Source organism: Buteo buteo, chromosome 12, assembly GCF_964188355.1.
Source record: "Buteo buteo chromosome 12, bButBut1.hap1.1, whole genome shotgun sequence".
Taxonomy (NCBI): Eukaryota; Metazoa; Chordata; class Aves; order Accipitriformes; family Accipitridae; genus Buteo; species Buteo buteo.
The window spans coordinates 12,754,516-12,770,958 of NC_134182.1; the positions used below are offsets into that span (position 1 = coordinate 12,754,516).

General features: G+C 47.3%; 1 protein-coding gene across 1 annotated transcript in view; it reads left to right on the forward strand.

Annotated features, from left to right (window-relative positions):
• The first annotated feature begins 13,307 nt into the window (after window positions 1–13,307).
• Window positions 13,308–16,443, forward strand: part of RD3 (RD3 regulator of GUCY2D) — a 60,057-nt gene continuing 56,921 nt past the window's right edge. The window contains exon 1 of the mRNA XM_075042730.1: window positions 13,308–13,587. Coding sequence (XP_074898831.1) covers window positions 13,508–13,587 — 80 coding nt within the window. The 5' untranslated portion in view covers window positions 13,308–13,507. The remainder of the gene's footprint in view (window positions 13,588–16,443) is intronic.

A 16,443-nucleotide genomic window follows, 5' to 3' on the forward strand; every position in this document is an offset into this window, starting at 1 on the left:
TCTTCCCTGCTAGCGCTGCTGGGCTTGCTAGGTGAATTCGTTAGATTTAATTTATTAGATCAGGTTTGCTGTGGGTTGGCCTACACTTGTTTCAGTTGGATTCTGCAGTATAGGCAATTGCATTCTGCAGTATAGGCAAAACCTCAGCTGAGTGGGATATTTACTTGCTGCTAGGCTTTCTTGCTTCAGAATATGGCTGCCGAGTGTAAGTGGTTGCTGCTGGCCCGCTGCAGACCTGGGTTGAGCTTTGCTGGTTGGTTTGATGTTACGGTGTCATCCTTCTAGCCGAGGGTGCAGCTCAGCAGGTGTGTGCAGCGAGTACAGCACGGTGAGTCTCAGCAGGTAACTAGGTCAGTGGCGCTTACCTGATCTGGGTGCTCATACCCTAGTTTAGGAGTGAACAACACTCCCACAGACAAATGCTGCACATATTGCTATACCCTCGAGGTTTTTGCATTAGGCAGCGTTGGCTGGAGACACAACCCATCGTTCTTGTCCTGGGGCGCTCTAGGAGTCTCCCCCAGTCAGTTGCAGACAAGCTCATTTTCCCCTCAGAAACGGATTAGGTGAATTAACACAATTTGGGTGACAATTTTCACTCGTATTTTTGTGGCCACATGGGAAGGTTCTGACCCAAATGGATGGGGTTGATTCTGCATGCTTCCAGCTGAGTGTAAGGAGAGGTTAGGTTAAAATACCAGGTAAAATCTAGGCTTAAACAGTTAATCTTCTAAATACCCATAGTGGCAGAGGTCTTAGACTTTTATGTCATGCTATTTTGAAGGGATTTGCTCTTCTCACATTGCTGTTCAAAAAAAAAAAGAAAGGAAGAATTGTGTTTAATTATCACAAGAATTATTAGCCAGCCTTGGTAGCTGTGTTTCAGGTTTGTCTGAAAACCTCCCAGCATATAGTAGATGTGCAGTAGAGACACTGATGAATTAGTCGGCAAGCTATCGCTAAAAAGGAGGTGTTTGGTACATATGCTTCAGCTTGGAAGTGGAATGACACTTGGCACCATAATGTCCCAGTTATCTTTTTCTGAAGGAGTAGGAAAACTACAGAACTGAACAGTGAGTCAAGCTGTGTGGGCAGAGGTCCTGTCTCAGGACCGGGCTGATGTGACGGTCGCAGCGTGACATCGCTAGCCGTATGCGAAAAGCTCAGAGCATCACCCAAGCTGTATATGTTATTCAAAACCTCAGTAACATTTGCTGAAAACTTGCATGGGTTTTTTTGCCCTAACATATCCAGAGAAGTTTAGCCACACAACTTAAACATCTGACTACCAATTTAGAAGGTAAGCTGGAAGGCTTTAGCCCATGCTGTGTAATTCACCTGCGTTGCAACAGTGTGTGCTGCTCTGGACAAAAATGTGCCGTTGAACCCAGAGTTTGAATGCCATTGCCCTTGTGTGCCCTTTCTAAAAGTGTCTACAAAAATGAGGTAATGTCAAAATAATGTTTCTCTACTGAAAGCTGTTTGGATACTATAGTCTACAGCTTCTGGAGTAGCCTTCTGTCAACAAGAGGCTGGCTGTCTCACTTGCAGCACTCCTGATCACAGATGCATTGCAAGACCAGCATCTCTGGTGCTCCTAATTGCTGCCCTCTGCCTGGACAGTTATCTTAGCTATTACTGCATGTTTGGCAGTTTTGCAACAATTAATGTGACGTGGAAAAAGGAGAGGACAGGCACTGGAGTTCTTTAGACTTTTTTAAGAATGGAAAATTTGATCTGCGAGATACTTGCCAAAACTTCTTTCAGCTCTGGTAGTATCAGGAAGGCAGATCGCTTCTCCCATGGTGGTCGCTCTGGTTAGCAAAGAACAAATGAAATTGTAGCATCAATGGAGAAAGATGAGCAACGGAGTGTGTATGGGTTTTGCGTTTGGACTGGTTCTAGTTCCCCCGCCCTGCAGCTCTTTTGGTGAGGATAATGATGTTCTTTGGTCTTCCGCTATAGCTCTGCAGTGCTTATCAGCTTATTACTGTGAGACCTACGCATGATGTCTGTGGAAATCAAAGTTAGTTAAAGACATGGAAAAAAACACTTAAACAGATCACAGCTGAAACTGAGACCTTAAGCCTTCCGAGACTGAGAAGGTAGCCAGCACAACCTCAGCTGTTACATCAGGAAAGGATAGTGCAAAGTACCAAGCTCAGCACGCTGCTATAAAAATGGTGTAGAAAATCAGGTAACAGTAGTTTTGTTTCATACCTGAGCACGTGAGAAGTAGCCTGTATTAAGAGACTGCAGCTTGGCAAAACTGTCTTTGCACAGAGGCTTTGTTGCTGGCAATGGTTAAAATCCTGATAGAGCAGTATTTCTCCAAATTCCTTCAAGTCAAATGTAGAGAGTCCTTATGCAATATGGAGTTCCCCTTTCGAAACAGTGGTTTGCAGAGAAAAAGTCATTGGTCTGGGCTAGGACAAAAATTGCTTAAACAAGGTAAACAAGGGTGGACTGCTGCCATCTTTCCCTTCCCCTTTATCTCTAAACCTTAACCTTAAATTACAAATCTGAGGTTATTGCAATGCAGTGCATCTGCAACTACTGAAACCAGCTACATTTTAATAGATCTTATTTATTTTGATGATGATGAAGGTTTGAAAGTTCTTCTAGGTGACAGAAATATTTTCTATGCTTTTAAAGTTCAAATGCAAGTATTTTTATGTTACTAAGAATGTTTTAGAATTAAATAATCAGTTCTCCTGATAAAGCGTTTCATAATCAACAAGAAAATTATTTATTAATTCTGTATCCTTGTTCTAATCCAAGGAGTTTACAGAACATAGAAATATACCTCATTTTCAAAAACCTGTCCAATTTTTGTAGGCATGGTATTTTTTAAATATCAGCTAGAAAGAAAGGAGGTTTCAGTCATAAAATTTGAACTAACTACGCAATCTTGGTAGCAGGTCAGTCACCACTAACAAGTACTTTAGCACTGTGCAGAGCTCTGAGTGGCTGTAGAACATGTTGTGAGATCAGGGAGCACAGCAATAAAATAGGGTGGAAAAAAATCTTTGCTTGAGCTTCACAAAGAAGAAACTACTTCAGTGGTACATAAGAAAAGGTATCTGTTCCTAAATTGCATTTTTGCTTGTATTATATATACATAGTGTCCTGCAAAACTAACCCTTCAAGATACTGGTTATGTGATGATGACTTTATTCCAGAAATACCAGATTAGGCCCTGTCCTATGCAATGGTTTATCCAGGCAGTGAAAGTATGGTAGGGACGAGTGGAGAGCATGATAGATGCATTTCTGGACTGTGCATTACTCGGCTACTCCTTGGAGTACATGCATTCCTTTTTTTAAATAATGTGAAAGCGTGTTTGGGGTTTTACTCAAATCTGATCATCCTGGTTTTCAAACAACTTTGTTCTGACAGGTTCTTTTTGAAGGAGAATATCTTAACTAAATTAGCTTCAGAGTGCCTTGCCATGACAATGCCTTCAGGTGTCACGCGCTGGCTGGCTTGAGTCAGTGACACTGTATTTTCCGGTGCTCAGTAAGAATGAAAGACTCTGATCCAAGTCACGTACTGGATGGAGAGTATTAAGGACCTGGAAATGTGGAAGAATGCACTGAAGGTGAGGCTAGATTAATTCTCAACACCTTTAGCCTGTGTTAAGAAAGGGGGGTTTTCTGTAAATGTGATTAATCTCAAACAGAGCTGCTCATATTTAGGGGAAGAAAAGCTTAAGATTCACTGAAATTTCACCAAGGTGCTTTTTGGTAGGTCTAAGCTAATTTACTAAGTAAATTGGGTAGGATGGCAATGGTTGTTACAGAACCCCTTAGAGCGTGTTTTCCATCTGCTAGCATCTGTGATAAGTAGATTATGAGCCTGCCCTGGTACAGTGTTGGGAACTCTGGCAGAGGTGAAAAGTGCTCTCTGTTCATAGCGCACATGGGGCTCTGACCTCTGTCATGCTTTTCATCCATCAAATGTCGCTAGATAGTGTTTAAAGAAATATGAAGTACTCTCTGAGGCTAGAAAATGTGACCGCTTACTTTGTAGTAACCGTGGTTCTCTGAGTGGTCTCATTTGTCTTCATATTGACTTCAGTTTCCCCAAAAAGCTAAAATTTCTGTTTAAGCATGACCTTGGGAACAGGAATGGGAGGAGGCTTGTAGAAATCTCGTGGGCATCCAGCAGGACAACAGCCGTGCTAGGGAAAGAAGCCATTCTCCCTTTGACTGCACCCCAAGCGGACCCAGCCTGAAGGATGGAAAACCAGCAGTCCTGGGGGAACGCCAGATTGCCACTGGTTAATCCCTGCTGTACTGCACTGGTTTTGGGGCCATAGCACACAGGAGAAGCGAGGGCATTGCTGCCCTGAGCTGGGACACGTGCCAGCCGGCTAACCCGTGCTCTGAGCAACTCCTGTCGCAAAACACCCATCTAATGACAAATGCACATACAGCACTGTCCCTCGACGTTTAAAACTCTTACTCTCTGTATAGGAAAGGCCTCCAAATCAAGGCCACGTATGGCGTAGGTATAAAGGGCATGATGGGCTGGTGGAAATGGCGCCGCCAGTGATGTAGCAGCTCTGATACTGGGCTACCGGTCCAGTTGTTCCTGGGATTAACGCTGCTGCTGCTAAATTTAGATCTGATGAAGGAGTCTCAAAACTCAGTTTATGCAGAAATGACTGCTTATACCTGGTTACTACTTCTTTCCTTGTGCAGGTGGCTTTTCTAGGTTGTCTGCTTTTTCCACAATGATGTCTAGGCACTGCTTGGGCAGGGGCTGTCCCCTCCCAGCATAGCACTGAACACATGGGTAGGTAGCCTCCAGGTAAGGCTACTGGATGCTTCCTAATCCCGTAATGGGGAAAAACACCCACCACGAGAGTCTGCAGCGCTTCACTAAATAAGTAATAGATACTAAAGTCTCCAGGACTTTGGAATCACATGGACTCTGACTTTTCGTGCAATGCTATATAGTGTTTAGGTAAAAGGTTAAAACTATACTTACTCTAAAATAAACCTATACCGTGACGTGGAGGCAGAAAGAAAGACAGAATTAGTGCTGCTTCCTTCTTTAATAGGAGTCAAGCTGAGACAGAGAAGGAGAGTTTATAAATGTTTTCTGTTTAGTTTTTTGCTTTCACAGTTTGCATGACTTCTTGTTAGAAGGCTGGAAACAGACTTCTCTTAACTTTTGGTTATTAGAAACCAAAGAGCAGTCTTGGAAAGAAATTGGGGTCTGAGAACACAGCAGGGTAATGGGAAACTTAATAAATATCCTGTTGTTATAACATCTGTCATTTTAGCATTAACAAGCTCATGACTTTAGCTGTTGTATGATCACAGCTCCACTCTGCAGATTAAGGGAAAGGCTGTTAGACCTTTCAAGTAAAAGCTTTCTGCACGGCAGGATGCTTTAACCTCTTGTATCCTGAAGCTATTTAGCTAAAGCAGCCTGAAAGTGATATTGAGACAGACTCCTGTGCAGGTCAATTAGGAGGGATACAGAAGCAGTTAGGCTCAAGGGTTTTCCTCATTTTGTTCTCTTTGATGTCCAGAAGAGCAAGGGGGGAAAAAACAAAAAAACAACCAAACAAAAAAACCCAACCAAAATAACATGGGTTGGTTTTGGTTTTGGTTTAGGTTGGGTTTTTTTTTTAATTTTGATTTGGCCATACTTTAGTTCTCTTAAAGGTTGTAGAGAGGAAATTTAAGAGACTGTCTTATTAAATGAATAAACATCACTGGAGCAAAACTACGGTAGATGTCCATTGCTTTTAAGGCAGAAAATGTATACCAACCACAAACACAGAGTGGTATTTTGGTTCATTTGAAACAGGCCTATGTAAGGACCAGAACAACTGTACAAATACTGAACTCCATACAGCGTCTCTTGCCACCTGTTTCTGTGATTTCTTTAGCCTGTTGACTCATATTTTTCTTTTCTGGAAGCTAAGTAAAAATGCCTGCCACGCTGAAAATGCTCCTGGTTTGGTTTTAATCTTGGACGAAGTTCATCCAAAACTGTTCCATGGTGATAATGTTTCTGACTTCTTTTTTTTTGCTTTTATGTGTCAGGTGGTGAAATCAGAGCCCTCCACGAACTGCATGCAGCCAGTGCTGCAAAGATACAACAAACAGTGCTCCCCAAGTGCATGGCTTCTTACGCAGGGAGGAGCAGAGGGGCTGAGAGAAAGAGTTTGTCTTGGTGCTCAAGATAAGTCCGTAGCATGTGGGGTGCAAGCAAGAGCTGTGGTTTTAGAAGAGACCTATAGCCGTCTTGTCCCAGAGCGCTCCACTGTCCTCCCTTGTTGTCCTCCCTCAGGGCAAGGAAGCACCACATCCAGCTCACGGTTGCCTCCAGGACTGGTGTCAGTCTACAGAAGTATGGGTGGATCACGTCTCATAGGATGTAAGGACAAGCCACCATCTTCACATCCTGCTTAGATGCTTCTGAAAAGCCCAGAGGCATCAGTTTGCAGTCCCAAATGCTTCCAAGCCCCTGCATACTTTAGGAACCTACATTCCAAGTGATTTTTCATAGAATTTAGGCTCCTTAACACGTTTGGCTTGTTAAGGCTCCTTAAAGCATGTTTGTTTGCTTTAAACAGGATTGAGATTGTCTTGGAAATGCTACTATTCTGTTTGAGGAAAAAATCTTATGAATGAGTAAGGCCAGGTGTACAGAAGAGATGCTATCTCGTGTGGCATGGCTGGAAAGCACAGGCATGATTTGGGGCACTGGGGCATGCAGTGTCCTTGCTGAGATCATTAATAAGCAGCTGGTTTACTTTGTGTGCTTTCAACTTCTATTCCTTTTAATGATGTTAAAGCAAGAGCAGGAATCTACATCCTCCCCCCAGATTTTGAAAATACCAGCACAAGCATTTCAGTAGCTGGTGGTGATTTCACTGCAGTGACAGACTTGGGGGGGTACGTGGCCTTTTTTTTTGTAAAATCCTTTAACTTCCTGAAATAGTTAAAAACCCCACCTGATTCCAAACCACTTTTCATTTTTAAATACTTTTCCGTTTTGTAAGTGAAATTACAAGTTCAAATTCTCTCAGTGTTTTGAGTAGAACAAAACATTTGGACCCCGGTAGTTTTTGCTAAAGACTTTCAGAGCTGCTAACATCTAGAAAATCAGTTATTTGCACAGGGCTAATTAGAACCTGTCGAAGAATGAGAGAAATTAATCCCAACAATGCAGTTCAACGGTGGCGCTAAGGTCTTACAATTAAACCGTGCTGTTGGATTATGCATATTAGCACATGAATTACTCTTTAAATGATAAATGTTGAACCAGATGATTATCTAAAGCTTCTGGGTAGGTATAATCAGTAAGGTTAGGCTGGCAATGCTTTTCTTTTGCAAAATACAAATAGAAGTACAGCTTGCTGAAAACACAACAAATTGTTCCCTGTGACTGAGTCTCCAGGTTAAGCCACACTTCTTTTTGAAATGCGGGTGGCACCTTAAGCTTTTTTTCCCCTTTAAAACCAGGCAAAAATTAGAATAATCAAAACCTGGAGGAATGCCTACCAGGTTTCCAGAGACTGGCTGCAAAAACCTGTGGAGGTGCTAATTTGCGTCCTTGCTCCAGCAAAGAGAGTGCTGGGAGGATCAGAGGCCAGCCGTGTGGTGGGGAGCGTGGCTGCACGGGGGTGTTGCTCTCCATGTGATGCCAGCGTGGGCGAGCGCAGCCTTGCTGCTGAGCCTGGGCTAGCGGGAGCCAGCTGCCTCCAGAGGGGCTGCACTGCTGCAGCCCTTGTGCGTGGCTGCGGTCGCCACGCACCACTGCAATCCTCATACGTGGCTGCAATCCTCACGGATGGCTGCAGTCACCTTGCACGGCCGCAGTCACCTTGCACAGCTGCAATACTCGTGCGCAGCTGCAACCTGTGTGCACCTCTGCGATCACCACGCACGGCTGCAATCCTTGGGCACGACCGCAGGCCTTGTGCGTGACTGCAGTCCTCGTGGACGGCTGCAATCACCTTGCATGGCTGCGATCCTTGTGGATAGTTGCAATCACCTTGCGTGCTGCGGTACTGATGTGCAGCCGCAGTCCTCGTGCCCGGCTGTGCCGGGGTGGCCCTGGGCAGGTGTGAGGGGATTGATTACAGGCGCTTGGCCGTCGGCCCTGAGGGCCGCCCCGCACTTATCTTGCGAAGCAGCCTGCCATCACCCTGCCCCTCCCCTGGGCAGCGGGGCAGCGCAGGGACTGCTGCGCTTGGGCTTGAGCAGGGTCTGGCCAGCAGCGGTCTGTCACCTTGCTGGCCTCCACGTACAGTGGCAATTTACTGAGCCCTCCACCGTTGCTCGCTCACCCAGGAAGTTTTAGCCCAGCCCCCTGCCCCGTGCCGGTGACCGACTAGGGCATTGCCTGCAGGATCAGTCCCGCTCTCTCCTGCTGGTGGGTCCCTGCTGGAGCTGCCCCACAACCGCCCCAGAAGACGCCAGCCCCTCCGGTGCCGCTCCTCCTGAGCACAGCCCGTGGCGGAAACCGGCACAAGGGGTTTTGAGGCAAACGGAGCGAGTGTGAAACTTGTTGCAGGGCTGCTGCATAGCTCCAGTGATGTGAGCGATTGCCCTCGCGCTATAAAATGCCATTTGCCAAAATGAAACTGCTCCAGCCGCGTGCACCCGACCACAGCATCCGAGCAGCGCTGGAATCGCCGCCACTGCAAGAAAACGGGCAGCTGCCATTAGCAGGGAAATTCATCAGGCCACAACGGGCCATTAGCTTTTAACCAGATTTTAGGGGTGGGAAAGAGCTTTCCTGTTGGGCAAACCTTAACAAGGAAATAACTGGCTCCAAACATCCAGGGGTGGCGGGGAGTTCAGAGCAAAGTTAGCTCTGAACTCCACAGCTTGAGCTCCTCGGTACAATGCAGCCGGCTCCTGCGCGTGGAGGAGCCGGTGGCGGAGCTGCAGGGAGCTGCCCTTATTTATTTGTTCCTACCGCACAGGCTGAGACAAGGGCTGTGTTTTATGTTCCTCTGCAGGAAGGTGATAAAGTGCCTGGGAGCTGCTGAAAACCATTCACCAATAAATTCAAAGGGAAAGGCCATTTCTTGTGCCTTGGAAACTTGCAAGAGCTGAGGGATGCTGGAAGGCAGAGAAGACTGAAAGAGCGCATTGCATGGCAGCGTGGCAGGAGGCACAGGCACAATTTTTCTGGTTCGTTTCGTTGCTTGTTTTTTTTCCCCTCAATGATTTTTACTCTGCCTGTGGCTAGGCAATCAATATCTCTTTGCCACCAATAAATATTCCGGGCTTTTAAATGATGATGTATTCCAGGGTGAAACAAATTAAGTGTGCGATCGCTGCCCTCTTGTACTCAAACTAATTCTGTGGGTCTAAATGGAAACTCAGAGAGAGATTCCTGAACTGGGCTGTCCAGTGGCGGCAGATCTGAACAGGGGGAAAAATGTCAGGTCTGGCTTCAGCTGTCAACTCTGTCGCTGACCTGATCCCTCTTCTTTCATTGAGGTGAGCAGAAATTCAGGCAAGCTGTAAGCAGCTCTGCAAGCTGAATCCATCGGGGAGATGCACGTGGTTGAGCACCGGCCCACCCGGAGCACCGCAGCGCCCTCGTTTCCCTTGGCAGGAGTCTGCAGAGCTGGACACGAGTTCACTGGGCTGGCGTGCCAAGCGTAGCCCGGGCTGAGCGGCACCGGCCCAAACACCCGCCCCCCGGGGTGCCACACCGGCAGGGACTTCAGCTTTGACCTGTTGGCGCAGTGGCTGGTCAGGGAGCATCCCCCGAGGACCAGCTACTAAAAGCAATCCTTCCCTTTGATACCCATCCTAGGGAGCCAGGGAGGAACCTGTGTGGAGCCCAAAAGGTCTGCTGTGGCTGTGACAGCAACTGATCCTGTCCCCATGTGTCCAAGGGAGAGCAGATCGGCTTAATTAAGCACTGGGGAAGCAATCTGATTTGCTTCTTTAGTGGAGTTGGGTGATTTGGTGTGAATAAATTGTTACAGGATACATTATTCTCTTTGGTTTCCTATGGTGTTTTGCTGAGGTGGTAGAGGGATTGTGTAGCAATTGCCGCTGTGTTTCTCCTCCAGTGTTACTGCTGCTTGAACCCTGCAGCAGAGAAACTTTACGAGACAGTTCAGGAAATATTTTACTCCATTTCCCAACTTCTGCTACAACAAGAGCTGTTGCTTTGCAGGATTAAGACGACCGCGCAAGATGGAGGGCAAAGACACTGGGCATCTTTGCCAGGAACAGATATTGCGTAGTAAAACACTGCCCACCCAGAGCAGGCGGACCCCTCATGTCGGTGACTGGCAGCCCTGCTCACTCATCCCCCAGAGCTGTCACCACTGGGTCCAGGCCTCCTGGGTGGGGGAACAGGGATCCCTGTGGAGGGTCTTCTTTCTCTCCCCCTTCTTCTTCGGGGGGAGGGTGGTGCCATTTTAATAGTGGCAATAGTGCACTGCCTGTGCATTAATCCTCATTAGCTTGTACGTGCATACGGGCAATACATGATGGGTCTTGACATTTGCCATCAAGAAAATGAAGTCCTCCCAGTTTCAGGTCACCCTGTCCTGGTTTTGTACCAAAGCTTTTCTTATCAACAGCCATTTCATTTCAATAAACTAATAATAACCCTTGCAAAGCCTGTGTATCAGCAAAAGGCTCTCCACAGCTGTAACTGTCCACAAAACAGGAGCTAATGCTGCAGAGGGGTGAGTGTTGAGGAAGTCTGAGCCCTTGCCCATGGTAAGTCTTAGGCACCATTCGGGGAGCCAGGTCCATCGCAGGGCTTCGGCTCTGTCCTAGCCTGCCTCCACCGTGCTTGCGGTTGAGTTATCACTTGGGAGAGGAGGGAGCAGCATAAGATCAGGCTCCACAAATAGTTACCAAAGTCTGTACTCATCCTTTGTCTCCAAGGAGAAGCCTCTGGATGCCAGAGGAGGCCAGATAAATGCTTTGAGTCTTCCACTGCAACAGGAACCAGCTCTGAAAAAATTCTGCACTGCCATCTGGCAGGAATATTTGGAGCATCAGGGCAGTGCTTCTCTGGCCCAACTCTGCTCCTGTGGCTGGCAATCCCTGCTAAAGAAAACGGGGGGTTGCTGCAGAGGGTATTTGCAGTGGGGGGTGCTGGGGAGGGGGCAGGCTGCTTGCTGGGAGGCCCTTTGGCCTGAGTTCCCCTGTAGCCCTGAGGCCTGATGTTCATTTTTCTTCTCCGTGAGTTTTGCCCAAGGCAGCCTGCGGGTTTGTTGCTGGCCAGCATGCAGTGCGTGCAGCTTGGGGCCCTGGGGCTGAGGATGAATCAGGGAGATAAGCTATCTGTGAGCATAAACGTGCCTCTAGCCTTGCACACCTTGTAGGAAAAAGGAGAATTTCCAAAAAGGAGGACGCGCTGAGAGAGGGGCTGGGCAGTGCATGCCTTGTTTCTCACCCTCTTTCCATCAGCACCCACTGCTGAGTCCTTTTGGAGGCAGGCTACAGAATGAAAGACCCATCAGACCCAGTGTAACAATGCCTAGGTGACAAAAATACAGGCATTTATGAACTGATGAACATGGGATACTTCTGACACTGTGCAAACAGAACACTCTGCTTGGGGGCTAAGCCCTGAGATCTTCTAATGACCAGAGCACTTGTGGCTTTCTTCTTGCAGCCCCTCTATCTGGGTACGCTGATACTCATCCACATGCTGCGAGATTTGAAATGTATAACCCACAAGCCAGTGTGCTGTTCAAGAAATGGCAGTTTGGACAATTTTTCAATCCTCCAGCAGTTTGGAGCATAACTCTCATGGGTTGCAATGAAACTTCCAGGCAGGCGAGGTGGCTGAGCCAGCGGAGGTGTTGCAAGGTGCTGCTGAGTGCCACTGCCGCAGCAAACCCAGTGAGCAGCTGGTGACTCAGGTCCCTGCTATATTCCCTAATGACAGGCTGAAGGATCTGTCTTTCTATTAATCACCACAAGTTCAGCTCTCCACTGTTAGTGTCTTCCCAGGGTTTTGTGTATCTTGGAGTGTTTAGATAACGAAACAATTTTTTGAGTGCTCTGCTGAGAAAAAACACTGGTAACAGACTCCTAGGAGGCAGCACCATGGGCTGAGTAAAAACTGCAGGGCTGTTCTGTGTTACACTAGTTGCAAAGGGAAAAACCCAGGACCACTGCGCCTCACCACATGCTGCACCATATTTCGAAATGAGCCTGACATGGATGAGAAATAAGAGCTGGAATGGCTGAGCAAACAGATCCACAGCCAGGCAGAATCTGTTTCGACTGTGCCCCGTGGGGTTTCTGTGAGCCTGGAAGCCCACGGGATGCGTTAATAAACGAGCTGCAGTGTTCCTGCTAATTTAGCATACTAACACTCAGCACATCCCTGAGAGGCTGTAAGGAATGAGCTGCATCTTCTGCAGCCAAGGGGAGCTGCCTCCTTTTGCTTGCTATGCTGCTGGTTTTGTGGTACCTTTTACGTCAGGTCTGAGATGGAGGGAAGCACCTGAGCTCTGGGGATTTTACACTGTGACCCCACCATGTGTGATATGCTGTGACCCCAGTCTTCACTGCTCCCTCTTTGACCTGGGTGCTTTTAGGTCAGGTATGTAGCTCTGCCCACAGCCTGTGCACCTACCTCAAGGTCTAACTTGCTGCACTGCCTACTGCTTTTATTTGTACAAGTTTTCAGATGTGTCGTAGTGGCCAAACCTGATGGATTGCCTGCCTGAAGTAGCTGGATAATCAGCTGAAGTGTTTATTTGGTCATATCGATTCCTACTTGTGTCCTAATATTTTAATCGCCAAGTTCAGCCTGCAAACTGTTTTGGAGAACTCTCTTTGGTATTCCCTGTTCCTGAAGTGAAAAACCCTTTGCCCGTACATTTCCTGCTTTCCTATATAAAGGAAAATAGGATTTTATGTTTGAGTAAGCAGAATGTAAAGCACTATCTAGCAGGTCAGTTTAATGCGGGGCTGCTTTCTGCTGGTGGGCAAGAATACAATTCTGTTTGTTTTTCTTAGGTTTTTGTGATATTCTCTTACTGTGAGAAACAAGCACTGCCAAGAAGAGATGAAGACATGGCTTTGCTACTAAGGAGAAGTACAAAAGGCTGACAATCCAGAAAAAATACACTGCAAATGCAGAGCTGCTTTTCGGGCTGATTCCCCTGAGCTGTGTGATCGCTGGGGTGCTCAAAGGCAGGCTCATGGTTTCCTTAAAAGGCACCCACACAGATTTCGTTTCCCTGCAATGCACACCCATGACCCTACGGTATTTCTGGCAAGTCGCTGTCACATGCCTGCCAGCAGCTGCCTGCGCAAAACATGACGGTCAGATGTGCCGCCAGCCTGAAGTTTTGCTAAGGCATGAGCCCATGGATATTGGAGGAAATGGTCAGGAAGCATCATCGCAGAAAACCATCTTAAACAAAGCTAGACTCGGAGTTGGCATTTCTCTCCCCTCCCAAAATCACCAGACGCAATTGCGGGTGCTGATGGGCTAGCCAGCATCTCCTGGCACATGGCGCAGAGCTGGGATGAGAAGCGGATCCAGAGCTGCCATTAGCTCAATGGCAGCACACCAGGTATCTCTTCGTCTCCTGCTGCTGCCAAAGAGGTGGGTAATTACCGTATCCATTTTAGAAATGAAGAAACTAACGCATGCATAGGTGGAAGGGTAGAGTTTTAAGACTATGTGGGCGTCTGAGATGCAAATGCTTTAGGAAACATCACATTGCACCTGATTTGGATCTGTAGGCATCTAAATACTTGTACCGATCGGACGCAGAGGGCTGCGTGCAAGGGCGCAGGGAGCACGAGCAGCGGCACAGGGTGAGCTCCCTCGCTCCCTCGCTGGGGATCCCTCGCTCCTTGCAGCACCTGGGCCAGTCGCTCCCTGCCTTTGGACCTGCTCCAGGGACAAATGCTTCTGGGTTGTCCCGAATGGCAGCGCTGATGGGATGGGATGGGATGGGATGGGATGGGATGGGACGGGATGAGATGGGATGGGATGGGATGGGATGGGACGGGATGAGATGGGATGGGATGAGATGGGATGGGATGGGATGGGATGGGATGGGACAGGATGGTGTCTTCCTCTTCACTCTGCAAGAGCAGTCCACATTGGCAGCCTCGCTGATCCTCCCAGTTCCTCCTCCATGCTAGCTTTTCTATTTCAAATAGAAATCTATTTCAAAATGCAACAGATTTATTTTGCTTCAGGAGTAGGAAACCTGTTGGTTTTGCCTGCCTGAATATTGCCCCGGCCCAGGCTGGGTGCTGCATGTCACCTCCTGGGCACTGTCGGTGCTCCTGGGCAGGAGGCAGAGCCGATGCCCCACGCTCGCCTCTCCCAGTCCCCACAGGACTTTGGACACTCCTTTTTATGACGATGACAGGAGTGTTGAAAGCTATCACCCAAGTTGAACTGCGAAAGAGTGAGGGAGATTACCTCAGTGGAAAAATAGATATAATTATCTGTAATAGACTCAGTAACTGTGTATGCAATCATTTCCTCCTGAAGACCTTGGTGCACTTGAGAAGAGAAACTTCCTGGTTTCTGTGCAGAGTGTCATCATCATTTATCATTAATGAACCATCCTGTTCCTAACCTTCATTTTCCAGTTTTCAGTACACCTGTGGCATCATTTTCTGTAGAAAAACAGCCAGAGTCTAGCTCAGATTTTCTGGGGAGCTTTGAGGGACAATTTTGTTAAAGGTCAAGAAGTACTTTTTCGGCTGCAGCCAAAGGCTTTTCCTTTCTTTTTGAGTCTAACTGGTGGATTTCCTAACTTTGTCATGGTTCTGAGGTCCACCTGCAGGCATCTGCTTGACTGTTTCTGTTGTAGTGTGGTCCTGCCATTTTCCCAGAAGGCATCTAGATGGGCAGCCAGATCTGGTCCTCCCTTAGCAGTGCCCTTTCCATGCACCTTCCCACTTTCTTTTTCCATACAAGCAAGGAAACAAAGGTCTTTGCTCCCAGTGTTGGGACTTAGATTTACCTTCATGTACCAGGAAATGTGAGGTTGCAAAACATTGGGGTTTTTTTCCAAAGTCTTTACCATAATAGTGATAAAAATATTCCAATTGACTTCCCTGCCTTGCGTGGCCTTTGTATGATATTTGAATGAGGTTATCCTTTCACCCATGGCCACTTGCACTGGCCCACTTTTCAGGGTCCAAAATGCAAGCCCTTCTCCCACAAGTAATACTAAGATGGTTTAAAAAAAACCCCAACAACCAACCAACCAACCAACCAACCCCAGAAGGAAAACCTGAGGAAAAAAATTAATTCCATTTTCCTTTTTGGGAAAAAAGTATGAAAACAAATACATGAGCAATGTGATGGAAAAACACAGCCTTTGTGTGGGATAGGCTTCTGCAGCTGAAATGCCAAATTCTGTATCAGTCTGAACTACTGCGAATTACCTCTTAACCAAAAATATTTGGTTATTTCCACAGCTGACTCAATTTTTTTTACACACACACACCCTGCAACTGGCAGGGGACTAACAGCAGTAGGAGCCCAGGAGGAGGCAGGTTTGGGGAAGAGGCATGACTGTCACGGTAGCAGTGCCATAGGTGTATGAGAAATACCATGCAGAAGAAACAAGAGCAACCAGCATTGCTGCAGATGCCTGATCGGACGAGACTGTGGAATGTCGGAGCCTCACACCAGCACAGGGGGTGAAATAAAAGGACTCCCTGGTGAAACTGGAAATTGTCAAAGAGACTGACATTCAACTGGGCAGTGGGATCAATGGGGGAGCTCTTGAGAAATGTGTGCTGCGACCTCTGACACTTCATCCCCTATCGGATTTGAGTCAGTGTCTTTTGCAGCACAGTTATGTGGTGAGGCAAGGTGGTTTTGGTGATAATGTGTTGTATTCTAGTGACCTCGTTTTTGTTGAATGTCTTGTCTTGGACCTTTTGCTATTGCTAATATGTGTACCGAGGAACAATGCTGCAATGCTAAGAAGATGCCAATTAGAAAACTAGTGAGGTCATTTTACACCACGTTCCTGAGGTCTTTGCTTAGGCTTCTCCAACCTTTAAAAATAAATTACAAATTTGCTTAATTATTTACCCCCTGGGGCACTGGCCTTTCTGAAGGCTACCTGTCCTGCAGGAGCCGGTGCCCATGCTGCAAGGGTTCAGTGTCACTTTGGGAGGGTCCAGGAGAGCTGGCATTTACCTCTCCATTCACAGTGGCTGGTATGCAGAGGTGGCTGGGCAGGATGAACCATGCCCTGGGGACACCCAGCGAGCCTTGGCTCAGAGTGGGCTTCATATCTCTCAGGTCCCTGCTGCAGGCTAGAGGCCACGATGAGGCTGGAGGTGGCATGGTGGCCTGTTGGGAAAGGATGACATGGCCACAGAGAAAGGGTGCTCCAGGTGCACATCTCTTCCTCGAGGTTTTTGGCACTGGCCCCTTGCTGTCTTAATGCCTTCATTCATGTCACTGGTAAATCTC